General features: G+C 39.2%; 1 protein-coding gene across 9 annotated transcripts in view; it reads left to right on the top strand.

Annotated features, from left to right (window-relative positions):
* Positions 1-17,980, top strand: part of CTNNA3 (catenin alpha 3) — a 1,832,183-nt gene that overhangs the window by 971,988 nt on the left and 842,215 nt on the right. For all 9 annotated transcript variants that reach the window (XM_009214841.4, XM_009214844.4, XM_009214842.4 and 6 more), the window contains one exon: positions 219-299. In XM_009214841.4, the coding sequence (XP_009213105.3) occupies positions 219-299 (81 nt within the window). The remainder of the gene's footprint in view (positions 1-218; positions 300-17,980) is intronic.

The raw sequence follows: 17,980 nt of genomic DNA, 5'->3' as shown, positions 1-17,980 counted from the left end.
GGAAATATTACAGAAGCTTAAAGATGAAAATAATGTGAACTTTAATCACCATTCTACTTAGTCTTAAGTGAAATGCTCATGAATCATATATAATATAGCAGTTTTGAAACCTATTCTTGAATTTCAAGCTGTTATTTTCAGGAAATTTAGAAAGCAAATTGCTAAGTGATAAAGATTAATTGATACCATTGCTGATGTCATTGTTTTCTTCTTTGCAGGCTGGAAAAAAAGAAAGGAGTAATACCCTGAATATTGCTTTAGACAACATGTGTAAGAAGACAAGAGACCTTCGCAGACAGGTGAGGGAAGAGAGAGATACGGAGTCAGAAACATAGGGGCTAAATGAAACTGTTATTCATTGTAGACATATTTATTTCTTGTTTTGTTCCTTTCAAATTAATTTAGAACAGGAAAAGAAGAATAAATATATACTTTTCACATTTATATATTCATACCTCAAACATTTTTGTGGCAAACATAAAGTAGAAGAAAGAATGTGTGCCTTATCAGACAGAATTATGTTCAAATTCTGATTCTGTCCTCATCGGTTATAAGATCTTGGGCACAGGGGGCGGAGCAAGATGGCCGAATAGGAACAGCTCCAGTCTCCAACTCCCAGCGCCAGCGACACAGAAGACATCCTGGTGATTTCTGCATTTTCAACTGAGGTACTGTTCATCTCACTGGGGGAGTGCCGGACGATCGGGTGCTGGTCAAGCTGCCGCAGCCCGACCAGCGAGAGCTGAGCAGGGCGGAGGCCGGCCTCACCCGGGGAAGCTTAAGGGGAAGGGAATCCCTTCCTAGCCAGGGAACTGAATGGAGACACAACACCTGGAAAGTACCGGGTAACTCCCACCTCCACAGGCTTTTAAGCAAACAGGCACACCAGGGAGATCATCATATCCCACACCTGGCCGGGAGGGTCCCACGCCCACGGAGCCTCCCTCATTGCCAGCACAGCAGTCTGTGATCTACCGCGCAGCAGCGGCTGGGGGAGGGGCTTCCGCCATTGCTGGGAGGCTTAAGTAGTAAACAAAGCTGCTGGGAACCCAACTGGGTGGAGCTACAGCAGCTCAAGGAAACCTGCCTGTCTCTGTAGACTCCACCTCTGGGACAGGGCACAGCTACACAACAACAACAACAACAACAACAAAGCAGCAGAAAAACTCTGCAGACGAAATCCACTTCTGTCTGACAGCTTTGAAAGAGAGCAGTGGATCTCCCAACATCGAGTAAGCTGAGATCTGAGAACGGACAGACTGCTCAAGCTCAAGTGGGTCCCTCCCTGACCCGAGTAGCCGAATCCGGGAGACATCCCCCACTAGGGGCAGTCTGACACCCCACACCTCACAGGGCGGCACCCCTGAGAGGAAGCTTCCAAAGCAAGAATCAGACAGGTACACTCGCTGTTCAGAAATATTCTATCTTCTGCAGCCTCTGCTGCTGATACCTTACAGGCAAACAGGGTCTGAGTGGACCCCAAGCACCTGGAACAGACCTACAGCTGAGGGTCCTGACTGTTAGAAGGAAAACTATCAAACAGGAAGGACACTCACACCAAAACCCCATCAGTACATCAACATCATCAAAGACCAGAGGCAGATAAAACCACAACAAAGATGGGGAAAGCAGGGCAGAAAAGTTGAAATTCAAAAATAAGAGCACATCTCCCCGCAAAGGAGCGCAGCTCATCGCCAGCAACAACGGATCAAAGCTGGACGGAAAAAAAAACGACTTTGAAGAGATGAGAGAAGAAGGCTTCCAGTCCATCAAATTTCCTTAGAGCTAAAGGAGGAATTACGCACTAAAGAAAGAAACTAAAATCTGGAAAAAAGTGGAAGAATTGACGGCCAGACCAATTAATGCAGAGAAGGTCATAAACGAAACAAAGAGATGAAAACCATGACACGAGAAACACGCGGACAAATGCACAAGCTTCAGTAACCCGGCTCCGGGATCAACTGAAGAAAGAGTCAGCCATTGAGGATCAAAATGAATGAAATGAAGCGAAGAGAAACCAAAGAACAAAGAAGAAAAGAAATGAAGCCTGCAAGAAGTATGGGATTATGTAAAAAGACCAAATCTACGTCTGATTGGGGTGCCTGAAAGTGGGGAAAATGGAGCCAGGATATCATCCAGGAGAACTTCCCAACCTAGTAGGGCAGGCCAACATTCAAATCCAGGAAATACAGAGAACGCCACAAAGATACTCCGAGAAGAGCAACTCCAAGACACATAATTGCCAGATTCACCAAAGTTGAAAATGAAGGAAAAATCTTAAGGGCAGCCAGAGAGAAGTCGGGTTACCCACAAAGGGAAGCCCATCAGACTCTCACAGCAGACTTCTCGGCAGAAACCTCCAAGCCGAAAGAGAGTGGGGCCAATAGACTCAACATTCTTAAAGAAAAGAATTTTTAAACCAGAATTTCTCATCCAAAATAAACTAAGTTTCATAAGTGAAGGAGAAATAAAACTTTCAGATAAGCAAATGCTTAGAGATTTTGTCAACACTAGGCCTGCCTTTCACAAGAGACCCTGAAGGGGAAGCACTCAACATGGAAAGGAACAACCGGTACCAGCCATTGCAAAACATGCCAAAATGTAAAGACCATCGAGGTTAGGAAGAAACTTATCGACTAACGAGCAAAATAACCATTAATATCATAATGGCAGGATCAAGTTCACATAACAATCTTAACCTTAAATGTAAATAAGCAAACTGGATAAAGACAAGACCCATCAGTTCGCTGTATTCAGGGAGACCCATTTCTCACACGCAGAGACATACATAGCTCAAAATGGGGGATGGAGGAAGATTTACTAAGCAATGGAGAACAAAAGCAGGTTGCAATCCTAGTCTCTGGATAAAACAGACTTTAAACCATCAAAGATCAAGAGACAAAGAAGGCCATTACATAATGGTCAAGGGATCAATTCAACAGGAAGAGCTAACTATCCTAAATATATATGCACCCAATACAGGAGCACCCAGATTCACAAAGCAAAGTCCTTAGGAGACTTCACAAAGAGACTTAGGACTCCCATACAATAATAATGGGAGACTTCAACACTCCACTGTCAACAACATTAGACAGATCAACGACAGAAAGTTAACAAGGATGTCCAGGAATTGAACTCTCATCTCTGCAGCAAGTAGACCTAATAGACATCTATAGAACTTCCACCCCAAATCAACAGAATATACATTCTTCTCAGCACCACATCGTATTTACTCCAAAATTGACCACATAATTGGAAGTAAAGCACTCCCTCAGCAAATGTACAAGAACAGAAATTATAACAACCGTCTCTCGTGGACCACAGTGCAACTGTTCTAGAACTCAGGACTAAGAAACTCAATCAAACCGCTCAACTACATGGAAACTGAACAACCTGCTCCTGAAATGACCACTGGGCACACAACGAAATGAAGGCAGAAATAAAGATAAGTTCTTTTGAAAACCAATGAGAACAAAGATACAAATATACACCAGAATCTCTGGGACACATTGAAAGCAGTGTGCAGAGGGAAATTTATAGCACTAAATGCCCACAAGAGAAAAAGCAGGAAAGATCAAAAAATTGACACTCTAACATCGCAATTAAAAAGAATCCAGAAGCAAGAGCAAACATGACCCAAAGCTAGCAGAAGGCAAGAAATAACTAAGATCAGAGCAGAACTGAAGGAGATAGAGACACAAAAAACCCTCCAAAAATCACTGAATCCAGGAGTTGCCTTGAAAGATCAACAGCTGATAGACCACTTAGCAAAGACTAATAAAGAAGAAAAGAGAGAAGAATCAAATCGACGCTAATTAAATGATAAAGGATATCACCAATCAATCCCCAACAGAAACAAACTACCATCAGAGAATACTACAAACACCTCTACGCAAATAAACTGAAAACCTAGAAGAAATGGATAATTTCCTGGACACTTACACTCTTCCAAGACTAAACCAGGAAGAAGTTGAATCCCTGAATAGACCAATAGTAGGCTCTGAAATTGAGGCACAATTAATAGCCTACCAACCAAAAAAGTCCAGGACCAGATGGATTCACAGCTGAATTTCACCAGGCAAGGGAGGAGCGGTACCATTCCTTCTGAAACCATTCCAATCAATAGAAAAAAAGAGGGAATCCTCCTAACTCATTTTATGAGGCCAACATCATCCTGATACCAAAAGCCTGGCAGAGACATTAATAAAAAAGAGAATTTTTAGACCAATATCCCTGATGAACATCGATGCAAAAACCTCAATAAAATACTGGCAAACCGGATTCAACACATCAAAAAGCTTATCCACCATGATCAAGTGGGCTTCATCCCTGGGATGTAAGCAAGGCTGGTTCAACATTCGCAAATCAATAAACATAATCCAGCATATAAACAGAACCAAAGACAAGAACCATGATTATCTCAATAGATGAAAAGGCTTTTGACAAAATTCAACAGCCCTTCATGCTAAAAAAACGCTCAATAAATTCGCTGGTATTGATGGAATACCTCAAAATAAGAGCTATTTATGACAAACCCACAGCCAATATCATACTGAATGGCAAAAACTGGAAAAAATTCCCTTTGAAAACTGGCACAAGACAGGATGCCCTCTCACCACTCCTATTCAACATAGTGTTGGAAGTTCTTGGCTAGTAATTAGGCAAGAGAAAGAAATCAGGGGTATTCAGTTAGGGGAAAAAGAAGAAGTCAAATTGCTTCTGCTCTGCAGATGACATGATTGTATATTTAGAAACCCCATTGTCTCTCGGCCCAAAATCTCCTCTTAAGCTGATAAGCAACTTCAGCAAAGTCTCAGGATACAAAATTAATGTGCAAAAATCACAAGCATTCTTATACACACCAATAACAGACAAAACATACACAGAGCCAAATCATGAATGAACTTCCATTCACAATTGCTTCAAAGAGAATCAATAAATACCTAGAATCCAACTTCTTACAAGGGATGTAAAGGACCCTTCAAGGAGAACTACAAACCACTGCTCAGTGAAATAAAAGAGGACACACAAACAAATGGAAGAACATACCATGCTCATGGATAGGAAGGCTAATAATATCGTGAAATGGCCATACTGCCCAAGGCAATTTATAGATTCAATGCCATCCCCATCAAGCTACCAATTACTTTCTTTCACAGAATTAAAACTGCTTTAAAGTTCATATGGAACCAAAAAAGAGCCCGCGATCTCCAAGACAATCCTAAGTCAAAAGAACAAAGCTGGAGGCACGCCACCTGACTTCAAACTATACTACAAGGCTACAGTAACCAAAACAGCATGGTACTGGTACCAAAACAGATATAGACCAATGGGAACAGAACAGAGTCCTACAGAAATAATAACACACATCTACAGCCATCTGATCTTTGGACAAACCTGGAGAGAAACAAGAAATGGGGAAAGTGACCTTCTATTTAATAAATGGTGCTGGGAAAATTACGCCATAAGTAGAAAGCTGAAACTGGATCCTTCCTTACTCCTATAATGAAAATTAATTCAAGATGGATTTTAGAGGACTTAAAATCGTTAGACCTTAATAATTCATAAAATCCTAGGAGGAAAAACCTAGGTGAATACTCCATTCAGGGGACATAGCCAAAGACTTCACACCAAAACAACAAGCAACGGCAAAACAAAAAGCCAAATGACAAATGATCCCATCAAATCTGAAGAGCCATGCAAGAAACAACACTAGAGGAAATGAAAAACCATGGTGAATGGGAGGCACCTGCAACCACTCATTCTATCAAAAGTGGCCAATGGTTCCAAACCCCAAAGAACTCCTAAACAACTTCTACAAGAAAAAACAAACAACCCCATCAAAAAGTGGGCAAAGGATATGAACAGACATTTCTCAAAAGAGGACATTCATACAGCCAAATAAGTAGACATAAGGAAAATGCTCATCATCACTGGCCATCAGGAGAAATGCAAATCAAAACCACAATGAGATACCATCTCACACCAGTTAGAATGGCGATCATTAAAAAGTCAGGAAACAACAGGTGCTGGAGAGATGGAGAAATAGGAACACTTTACACTGTTGGTGGGATTGTAAACTAAGTTCAACCATTATGGAAAACAGTATATGATTCCTCAAGGATCTAGAACTAGATGTACCATATGACCCCAGCCATCCCATTACTGGGATATACCCAAAGGATTATAAATTATGCTGCTATAAAGACATGCACACGATAGCTTATTGCAGCACTATTCACAATAGCAAAGCATCTGGATAATCAACCCAATTGTCCATCAGTGACAGATTGGATTAAGAAAAATGTGGCACATATACACCATGGAATAATTATGCAGCCATAAGCAAAAGGATGAGTTTGCGTCCCTTGTAGGGACATGGATGCAGCTGGAAACCATCATTCTTAGCAAACTATCACAAGAACAGAAAACCAAACACCGTGATGTTCTCACCATAGGTGGAACTGAACAACGAGATCACTTGGACCTGTGGAAGGGGAACATCACACACCGGGCCTATCATGGGGAGGGGGGAGGGGGAGGGATTGCATTGGGAGTTATACCTGATGTACCGACGAGTTGATGGGTGCAGCAGACTAACATGGCACAAGTATACATATGTAACAAACCTGCATGTTATGCACATGTACCCTACAACTTAAAGTATAATAATAATAAATAAATTTTAAAAAAGAAAAAAAAAAAAAAAAAAAAAGATCTTGGGCACAAATTTCAGCTCTCTGAGCTTCTCTGAACCTATAAAAGGAAATTAATAATATGCAATAGGGCTGTGAGGAATCAATAAAATGCATGTAAGGGCCTGACCCATGGCAAGGTTTTAGGGAAAGTTGATAAATTTATTCTGTTACATCAGAGTTCATCATCCAAATGCTTAAATCCAAATGTTTGACTAGTAAGTAATTCAGAGACCCTTCCCATTCCTCCTTCAATTTTTCTTTTCAGGATACTTCAAAAATTAGTTTTTGTAAAAGTTAAGGCTTCTTTTTAACCTTAGATAACCAGGAACATGGGATTAGAAAGAATTTCATTAAACAATTTAGAAGTTTAGTATTATGCCACAAATTAAACATTTTTCCAGAAATAGGAAGACTTAGCTATTTTCAAAGACATTTGCTCTTCATTCCTTTCCTCTGTTCAATAGCCAGAGTTCTTTCTCATGCGCAACTTTAACTTGGTCATCATTAACCCATCAAAAGGGACAAAAAGCTTTTCAACTATGAGCTCTTAATGCAATATATTATTGTAACTTAATGACAAGATTTAGTAAAATGGCTGAGCAGTCTTTTAATTTGGAAGTAGATTTGGAAATAGAATAAATAGGGATCTCCAACCAGTTAATAATAGCTGCATAAAAACATAATGTTCAAGTCTGCGAAAATCCCAGTTTCTCAACTTTATGCCCTTAATATGAGTTCTATTTCTACCATTAACACTTGTAATCATGGAATGTAAGAGTCCGAAGGAACTTAGCACAACCTGTCTTACAATGCAAATGAGAAAGCAAGCCAGTGTGGTGAGGTGACCTGCCTAAGAGGATGGGGCACTGAGTCGGAACCTGTACCAGGACTCAGAAATTTATATCCTCAGAGCCATCCTCCAGTTTTGTGGAATGATCTCTATTCTCCATCGTCTTAAGGATTTCTACCCCATCTGCTTCACCTAGGACTCAGAAAAGTTGTTTCTATGAGCTCTCAATGATTGTGTCTCTCGTTTGTGTCTTTTCCCTCTATATTGCCTTCAACAACATTATGCATAAAGAGCTAATCTACATTTATACTTCCAAAGGTTTTAGAATTATTATTTTTCTAAATAAAATCAAGAAAAGGCAATTACTTGTGTGTGGAATTACCAGATTTAGCAAATAAAAGCACAAGGCACCCAGTTAAATTTGAATTTCAGATGAACAACAAACATGGTTTAGTATAATTATGTCCCAAATATTGTATGGTACATACTTATATTTAAAAAGTTGTTCATCTGAAATTCAAATGTAACTGAGCATCTTGTATTTTATCTTGCAATCCTACTTGTGTTTCCACCTCACTACCATCAGTGAGATATAGAAATAGCAATGGGGATTACTAATACTGTTCTTCATAGTAAGGAGATACTCCTATCTTGTAGAAAACTGCTGTGCTCTGAAGGTATTAACACTCTGTGTGGTTTCACAGGTTAACATCTCCATTGTTTCTATTTTCTATCAGTGTTTAACAAACCACCACAAACAATAGCAACCATATTTGCATCTCACGATGCCTTGGGTTGGCTGGGTGTCAGCAGGGCCATTTTCTGTACTGTTTTCACTTGTGGTTTTCCATGTAGTGGCAGTCAAATGGCAACTGTGGCTGGATTTGGGACTTGGTGTTTGGAACCTCAGTGCTATTTCCTGTTCCCTCTCTCCATAGGGTGCCTAATGTTTTAGGGTCCCTCCATGTGGCTTCAATCTCTAGCAAGGTAGCCTAGATAGATCTCTTACATGCTGTTTCAAGCTGCCAAGAAAAGGGAGATGGAAGCTGACAAGCATTCTTAGTGCCTTAGCTCCAAAGCCAGAGAATGCTATTTCCTCCATAATCCGCAAGACAAAAACAGTTGAAAACCCTGTCCTAGTTCAATAGGAGAAGGCAGAAGCTCTATCTGTTGTAGGAGAAGTGATATGTGTGTACAGGAATGGATGGAATTGTTAGAAACTATCTTTGATGTAACACCTCCATGATCTTCCATTTTGATGAAGTTGGTTGCTATGATTCTTTCTCGTTATCCTCACTTACCGCCCCCCCCCAGTACTTTATTTTTCATCCTGATGTTTACATTTTTGGTAGAAATCACAGTTAATTAAAACAGCAACATAAGTTATCTCCACTTCTTATTCTTGAGGAGTTTATCCAATAGTTGTTGTAAGCATCTCACATATAGTTCTTCTCACAGGAAAGAGAAAGCACTGCCCTTAAAATGTTTTTCTTTGGAGTATTTAATGTTCATTGTTTGCTTTAGAACTGGTTTTATCTTTTTAAAACTTTTTTAGTAAAAAATAAGCAGAGCCCATCTTCCTGCCCATTCATCCTTATCCCCTTTTTTAACCATGGCCTTTCTTTTTCTTTTTGATTATACTTTATGTTCTAGGGTACATGTGCACAACGTGCAGGTTTGTTACATATGTATACATGTGCCATGTTGGTGTGCTGCACCCATTAACTCGTCATTTATATTAGGTATCTCCTAAAGCTATCCCTCCCCCCTTCTCCCACCCCACTACAGGACCCAGTGTGTGATATTCCCCTTCCCGTGTCCAAGTGTTCTCATTGTTCAGTTCCCACCAATGAGTGAGAATATGCAGTGTTTGGTTTTCTGTTCTTGTGATAGTTTGCTGAGAATGATGGTTTCCAGCTGCATCCATGTCCCTACAAAGGACATGAACTCACCAACTCACCCTTTTTATGGCTGCATAGTATTCCATGGTGTATATGTGCTACATTTGCTTAATCCAGTCTGTCATTGATGGACATTTGGGTTGGTTCCAAGTCTTTGCTATTGTGAGTAGTGCCGCAATAAATATACATGTGCATGTACTATGGCCTTTCTATCAGTAATGCAGAAACATTTCAGCTTCAGTTCAGAGGGTGATTGGACTTCTTCCATGAGGAATGATGGAGATTGCTTAGAAATATCTGAGGAGAAGCAAATTGTAGATTTGAGGACATCGAGATGGAATGTTCTAGAAGGTGAAAGTATTTATTTGTTTCAACCTTCTTCCTCTGTGACTTTCTTGCCTGTTTTACTAGAGAACAAAGACAAATGTTCTTGGCATGGTGTTCTAGGTTCTCTGTGATTTGGCCCGGACTTAATCCCCATTATTCTTAATGTTCCTTTTCCTTCAGCTCTCCTTCTCAGTGTTGTCACCTCCTCATCACACCAACACATTAACCTGTTTTCTTTTTTCTCTCTCTCTCTCTCTTTTTTTTTTTTTTTTTGAGACAGAGTCTCACTGTGCCACCCAGGCTGGAGTGCAGTGGTGTGATCTCGGCTCATTGCAACCTCTGCCTCCCAGGTTCAGGCAATTCTCCTGCCTCAGCCTCCCGAGTACCTGGATTACAGGTGCATACCATCATACCCTGCTACTTTTTTTGTGTGTTTTTAGTAGAGACGGGTTTTCACCGTGTTGGCCAGGCCGGTCTCAAACTCCTGACCTCGTGATCTGCCCGCCTCGGCCTCCCAAAGTGATGGGATTATAGGTGTGAGCCACTGCGCCAGGCCCACATTAACCTGTTTTCTGACAAAAGAGTCTACTTGTTATTTACCAGAATTTGCGTCACCTTCCGCTCAAATACACTTGCTTCTTTGTAGATATGACTTGTACAGCTTGAAGACTTCTCTACTAACTCTATTTACACACACACCCAACACATAAGCAACTACATTCCAGAGTACTGTAAATGCTATTGCTTCCATGAAACCTTTGCTGTTTTCACCAGCTGGAATGGATCTTTTTCTTCCTGGAACACTTACAGCATGTGCACTTCCATTACAGCAATGATTATATTCTTGTATTTTTTTCTTTTATAATGAGTTTTCTTCCCACTGCACTTTAAGTCCTTATAATGATAGTTATGACAACATTTGTCATTTACTAAATGCTTTGCAAAGCTCTCTACCAAGTATATTCATTTCATTATTGATTTTTATTTCTGAAACAATAAATAATGCCATGGTATTGTTATCTCTGTCCCCTAAAATGAGTTAACATAGCAAACATCACCCAGCTAAGTGGTAGAGACACAGTTCTAGCCCAGGTCCATCCAACCCCAGCCCATATGTGTAGTCACTACACCATGGGCTAGGGATTATGGCCTATTCACTTTCAGAACCTCCCAGTGCCTAAGACACTGATTTTACCATCACATATTATTTTCTTTATTATTTGTTTTAAATGCTTTTTTAAAATTAAATTTTCTTCTTTCTTTAGCCTCCTTTTCCATCATTCATTTGAAAACTGTATACCTATTGTAACTCTCTCAATAAAAGGAGGAAGACTTTTTAAACATCCTTTACTTTATTAAAAATATTTAAGCAACAAATATATCTTATTTCTATTTTATTATACAGAGTAAAAATATATTTGTTTTCACTAAAAGCAGGCTAAAATTTTTATTTGTGTATATTAAGAAAAAATGTCTTTTATTTCATAAATGCCAAAGTAAAGATGAAGTATGTCAAATGGGATTTTGGTAAAAACAGACAAAACAAAAATTTGATTAATTCTTGAGTTGCTGAGTTTCTGAATTGCTAGGTCCATCTCTCCTCTATGTTGCATAGTACCAGTTCACCACTCAGAAAAAAATATGTAGGCTTTTATACCTCCTGATCATCATCCTCATCATCAAGTAATGTTATGTATCCACAAGAGAGAAGTTTCACTAAATTTACATAGTACATACACAGTGAAATAATTATTGGTTGATTTAATTCCTGTTAGACAAGCTTTAAAAGATCACATTTTGCTATTTGATTTAAATTAAAGTGGCTTTTAATTTAAAATATTTACTAAAATTTAAATACTGTTAATTTACTAAAAATTTAATACAATATTTTAATTTAAAATATTCTAGTCTAAATGTGTTTTTCTGTTTCCCTGAGGATGATTTGTTTCTGAAACACTTCCTCCATTTTCCATTCCCCTTCCCCTCACAATTTCATTCTTTCTGTTCCTTTATTTGGTGGCAGTGGTGGGGCTTTTTTAGACTTCTCACACAGGGCTTTCACTTTGGGCTTCAATTGTAGAGATATATATTATTTTGAGATCCCAAACCACTTACATCAGTAGGAAATAGAAAAATTGATGTCTCAAAGCCTTTTATTAAACTATAGTGAGAAAAGATGAAAAGCACCTCAGTTTGGTTTTGTTCTAACATCTTTCATGCCTGGCCACAAACAGGTATTTATTGAAAATATGTACTTGTAATTCCTATTGGCCTCCCACTAACTTCAGATTTTAGTGCTTTGCCTTCTATTTCTATATTGGCATATTGGACTCTTCTTTAAACTTTTTGTATATCACCCGATTGAAAGGAATGCATTGTGCCACTGGGCAGGAAAATAATATGGAAAGAAATAAGATAGAGGCTACTTTGGTATTACATGTAGGTATATATGACTGTACAATTTAATGAAAACAATCCCGTATGAATATGTCAGAACATATAAAGAAAATTGCTTAACATAACATTCTAGTCCTTTCACATTTTGTCCCTACCTACACTTCTAGTCCTATCTCATAATAATTCCTCTTGAGTGTAATTCAGGGTACGGCAGATCAAAACTCAGTGATGTACAGAGCCAAGGTAGTAGAGTATAATTAGCAATGAGTAGTTTACATAAGACATTGGAGTCTCTTACTTGGTGCATGATCAAATGACATTAATACCAGACAAAGGTACCTGTTTGGATGGGTTTTCCTAAAAGCAGTGACTAAAACGAGGACCTTAGTGCAGGTCATTTATTTAGGAGATGATTCCTGGAAGCAAGTGTAATAGAACATGAAAAGCGAGTCAGGGAAAGAGGAAATGATAATGCTATTGAGATTGCTGCTGTAGGCAATGAGAGCTTGCGGATCTCTGAGAACTAACAGACTGTTTCCCAGAATTGTCTGACTAATGGATGGAGACTAGGAATTTTATGTGGTAGTTTCTATCCCCATAGGTTGAGGGTTTCCCCCAGTGGTATGGATGCTGAAGAACTTCCAGGCAGTGTTTATGCTGGGTTGAGAATTTCACAGAGACTAGGAACAGGCCCTGAGACAGAATAACAAAGAGACACAAGGAATGCACACAAGAAGCATGGAATGTCTTCAGAGGACATGCAACTGTTCCCCCAGCAAAAGCTGAAATCAGAGGTAGATCCAGAGGATGAGATATAAGGCACCAAAAGTCTATAATGTGTTCATAATAGTGAAGGTAAAGGATCAGGAACCAACAAGTTCAACAGGGGCTGGTGAGAATATTGTGGGTTGGTTGAATTAGTTACACTTTGTTTTTTCCATGGGTTAAGATGATTTCCATGGGAGAGATACCTCCCTGCCTCTGACCATATGCTAGCTCCTAAAGGTTTTGTTCACGTTCAACTCAAGTCACTGATTTCTGGACATTTCCTTCTGTCATGGGACGAAAAGATGACAAAGGTTGGCACAATGTGAGACAATAGTTCTTTTTCACCTCTTATTCTTGCTTTGGCAATAAATCAATATGTATTTCCAGCAAAGCAATGGGGAGTAATAAGACTTTTTGGCTATAGTTGCAGATGGGAAATTATAGCGATGTCTTTTATATGAAAAACAGTCACTCTTTAAACATATATCTCAGGGTAGCAAATACTAAGTCTTGCTTCTTTACGTCACAATCAAATTATTAAAAACAGGAGTTTATACTCACTGTCTTGACTGCCTTGTCTCTCATTCACTCTTCAAACCATAGCAATAGGACTCCTGACCCATTTTTCCACTGAAACTGCTCTTACCAAGTTTATCAATAACCTCGTAGTAGTCAAGCCCAATGGACAAGTTCCATTCCCTTTTTTTAAATTTAACTTATCTTTAAAATTTGTCTCTAATTTTTTTTTTTTTTTTTGCTGTCAGTGTCTGAGTTTTTCTTCTTTCTTTTTTTTTTTTTTAAAATTTATTTATTATTATTATACTTTAAGCTGTAGGGGTACATGTGCATAACGTGCAGGTTTGTTACCTATGTATACTTGTGCTATGTTGGTCTGCTGCACCCATCAACTCGTCATTTAAGTATATCAGGGTATAAATTCCCCAATGCAATCCCTCCCTCCCTCCCCCATGATAGGCCCCCGTGTGTGATGTTCCCTTCCTGAGTCCAAGTGATCTCATTGTTCAGTTCCCCACCCTATGAGTGAGAACACGCGGTGTTTGGTTTCTTCTGTTCTTGTGATAGTTTGCTAAGAATGATGGGAGTTTCCAGCTGCATCCATGTCCCTACAAAGGGACGCAGAACTCATCCCTTTTTTATGGCTGCATTAGTATTCCATGGTGTATATGTGCCACATTTTCTTAATCCAATCTGTCACCGATGGACATTTGGGTTGATTCCAAGTCTTTGCTATTAGGAATAGTGCTGCACAAACATAATGTGTGCATGTGTCTTTATAGCAGCATAATTTATAACTTTTGGGTATATCCCTCAGTAATGGACATTTGGTTGGTCATATGGTACACATCTAGTTCTAGATCCTTGAGGAATCGCCATACTGTTTTCCATATGGTTGAACTAGTTTACAATCCCACCAACAGTGTGTAAAAGTGTCTTATTTCTCCATCCTTCCAGCACCTGTTGTTTCCTGACTTTTAATGATTGCCATTCTAACTGGTGTGAGATGGTATCTCATTGTGGTTTTGATTTGCATTTTGGATGGCCAGTGATGATGAGCATTTTTCATATGTCTGTTGGCTGTAAGGAATGTCTTCTTTGAGAAATGTCTGTTCATATCCTTTGCCCACTTTTGATGGGGTTGTTTGTTTTTTCTGTAAATTTGTTTGAGTTCTTTTGTAGGTTCTGGATATTAGCCCTTTGTCAGATAAGTAGATTGCAAAATTTTCTCCCACTTGTAGGTTGTCTGTTTCACCTGGATGGTAGTTTCTTTGCTGTGCAGAAGCTCTTTTAGTTTAATTACAGATCCCATTTGTCAATTTTAGCTTTTTAGTTGCTGCTTTTTGGTGTTTTAGACATGAAGTCTTTTGCTCATGCCTATGTCCTGAATGGTACTACTCCATGTTTTCCCCTAGGATTTTATGGTATTAGGTGTAACACATTTAAGCCCCCAATCCATCTTGAAATTAATTTCGCATAAGGAGTAAGGAAAGGATCCAGTTTCAGCTTTCTACTCTATGGCTAGCCAATTTTCCAAGACCATTTTATTAGAACCCCATTTGAGGACTGTCTGACCTTGTTTGAGATTTAGATTTTGTCAGGTAGCGGATGCCTCCAGCTTGTTCTTTGACTTAGGGACTGTCTTGTAGACGCGGCCTCTTTTTGGTTCCATATGAAATTTTAAAGCAAAGTTTTTTCCAATTCTGTGAAGAAAGTAATTGGTAGCTTGATGGGGATGGCATTGAATCTATAAATTACCTTGGGCAGTATGGCCATTTTCACGATATTGATTCTTCCTATCCATGAGCATGGTATGTTCTTCCATTGTTTGTGTCCTCTTTATTTCACTGAGCAGTGGTTTGTAGTCTCCTTGAAGAGGTCCTTTACATCCCTTGTCAGTTGGATTCCTAGGTATTTGATTCTCTTTAAGCAATTGTGAATGGGAAGTTCATTCCTGATTTGGCTCTCTCTGTTTGTTCGTTACTATGTATAAGAATGCTTTGTGATTTTTGCACATTAATTTTGTATCATCCTGAGACTTTGCTGAAGTTGCTTATCAGCTTAAGGAGATTTTTGGGCTGAGACAATGGGGTTTTCTAAATATACAATCATGTCATCTGCAAACAGGGACAATTTGACTTCTTTCTTTCCTAACTGAATTTCTTTGATTTCTCTTTGCCTGATTGCCCTAGCCAGAACTTCCAACACTATGTTGAATAGGGAGTGGTGAGAGAGGCATCCTGTCTTGTGCCAGCGTTTTCAAAGGGAATTTTTCCAGTTTTGCCCATCTCAGTATGATATTGGCTGTGGGTTTGTCATAAATAGCTCTTATTATTTTGAGGTACGTTCCATCAATACCCCAATTTATTGATGCTTTTAGCATGAAGGGTCAGCTGAATTTTGTCAAAAGCCTTTCTGCATCTATTGAGATAATCATGTGGTTCTTGTCTTGGTCTCTATTTATATGCTGGATTATGTTTATTGATTTGGTGAATGTTGAACCAGCCTTGCATCCCAGGGATGAAGCCTGACTTTGATCATGGTGATGTTTTGATGTGTTGTTGAATCCGGTTTGCCAGTATTTTTATTGAGGATTTTGACGATGTTCATCAGGGATATTGGTCTAAAAATTTCTTTTTTTGTTGTATCTCAAGGGCTTTGGTATCAGGATGATGTTGGCCTCATAAAATGAGTTAGGAGAATTCCCTCTTTTCTACTGGATTGGAATAGTTTCAGAAGGAATGGTACCAACTCCTCCCTGTACCTCTGGTAGAATTCAGCTGTGAATCCATCTGGTCCTGGACTTTTTTGGTTGGTGGCTATTAATTGTTGCCTCAATTTCAGAGCCCGCTATTGGTCTATATATTCAGGATTCAACTCTCTTCCCCTGGTTTAGTCTTTGAAGAGTGTAAGTGTCCAGGAAATTATCCATTTCTTCTAGATTTTCCAGTTTATTTCCATGTAGAGGTGTTTATAGTATTCCTCTTGATGGTAGTTTTTGTATTTCTGTGGGGTCGGTGGTGATATCCCTTTATCATTTTTAATTAAGGCCGATTTGATTCTCTCTCTTTTTCTTCTTTTATTAGTCTTGCTAGTGGTCTGTCAATTTTGTTGATCTTTTTCAAAACCAACCCTGGATTCATTTCTTGATTTTGAGGGTTTTTGTGTCTCTATCCTTCAGTTCTGCTCTGATCTTAGTTACTTGTCTTCATAGTTTTGAATGTGTTTGTTCTTTGCTTCTCTAGTTCTTTTAATTGCGATGTTAGAGTGTCAATTTTAGATCTTTCCCGTTTCTCTTGTGGGCATTTAGTGCTATAAATTTCCTCTACACACTGCTGTAAATGTGTCCCAGATTCTGGTATGTTGTATCTTTTTTCTCATTGGTTTCCAAAGAACATCTTTATTTCTGCCTTCGCTCTCTGTGATGTACCCAGTAGTCATTCAGGGATGGTGTTGTTCAGTTTCCATGGAAGTTGAGCGGTTTTGATTGAGTTTCTTAGTCCTGAGTTCTAGTTTTGATTTGCATCTGTGGTCTGAGAGACAGTTTGTTATAATTTCTGTTCTTTGTACATTTAAGAGGAGTGCTTTACTCCAATTATATGGTCAATTTTGGAGTAAGTACGATGTGGTGCTGAGAAGAATGTATATTCTGTTGATTTGGGTGGAGAGCCCCATGATGTTCTGCCTATTAGGTCTGCTTGCTGCAGAGATGAGTTCCTGGATATCCTTGTTCACTTTCTGTCTTGTTGATCTGTCTAATGTTGACAGTGGAGTGCTGAAGTCTCCCGCTATTGTATGGGAGTCTAAGTCTCTTTGTAAGTCTCAAGGGACTTGCTTTATGAATCTGGGTGCTCCTGTATTGGGTGCATATATATTTGTAGAGTTAGCTCTTCCTGTTGAATTGATCCTTTACCATTATGTAATGGCCTTCGGCCCTTTTGATCTTTTTGATGGTTTAAAGTCTGTTTTATCAGTGAGACTAGTATTGCAACCCCTGCTTTTTTGTTCTCCATTTGCTTGGTAAATCTTCCTCCATCCCTTTATTTTGAGCCTATGTACATGTCTCTGTGATGGGTCTCCTGGAATACAGCAGACTATGGGTCTTGACTCTTTATCCAGTTTGCCAGTCTGTGTCTTTTCATTGGAGACAGTCCACACATTTAAGGTTAAGATTGTTATGTGAACTTGATCCCGCATTATGATATTAACTTATTATTTTGCTCGTTAGTCGATGCAGTTTCTTCCTAGCCTCGATGGTCTTTACATTTTGGCATGTTTTTGCAATGGCTGGTACCGGTTGTTCCTTTCCATGTTGAGTGCTTCCTTCAGGGTCTCTTTGTAAGGTGGCCTAGTGGTGACAAAATCTCTAAGACAAGTTTATCAAAGGATTTTATTTCTCCCACTTGAACTTAGTCAGCTTGATATGAAATTCTGGCTTAAAATTCTTTCTTTAAGAATGTTGAATATTGGCCCCACTCTTCTTGGCTTGGAGAGTTTCTGCTGCCGAGAGATCTGCTGTGAGTCTGATGGGTCTCCCTTTGTGGGTAACCAACCTGACCCTTTCCCTCCTCGGGCTTTCTCGC

This window comes from Papio anubis, chromosome 11 (genome assembly GCF_008728515.1).
Source record: "Papio anubis isolate 15944 chromosome 11, Panubis1.0, whole genome shotgun sequence".
NCBI classification, from domain to species: domain Eukaryota; kingdom Metazoa; phylum Chordata; class Mammalia; order Primates; family Cercopithecidae; genus Papio; species Papio anubis.
Note: the sequence above shows the minus strand (reverse complement) of the source record. Positions and strands in the feature narration are given on the sequence as shown.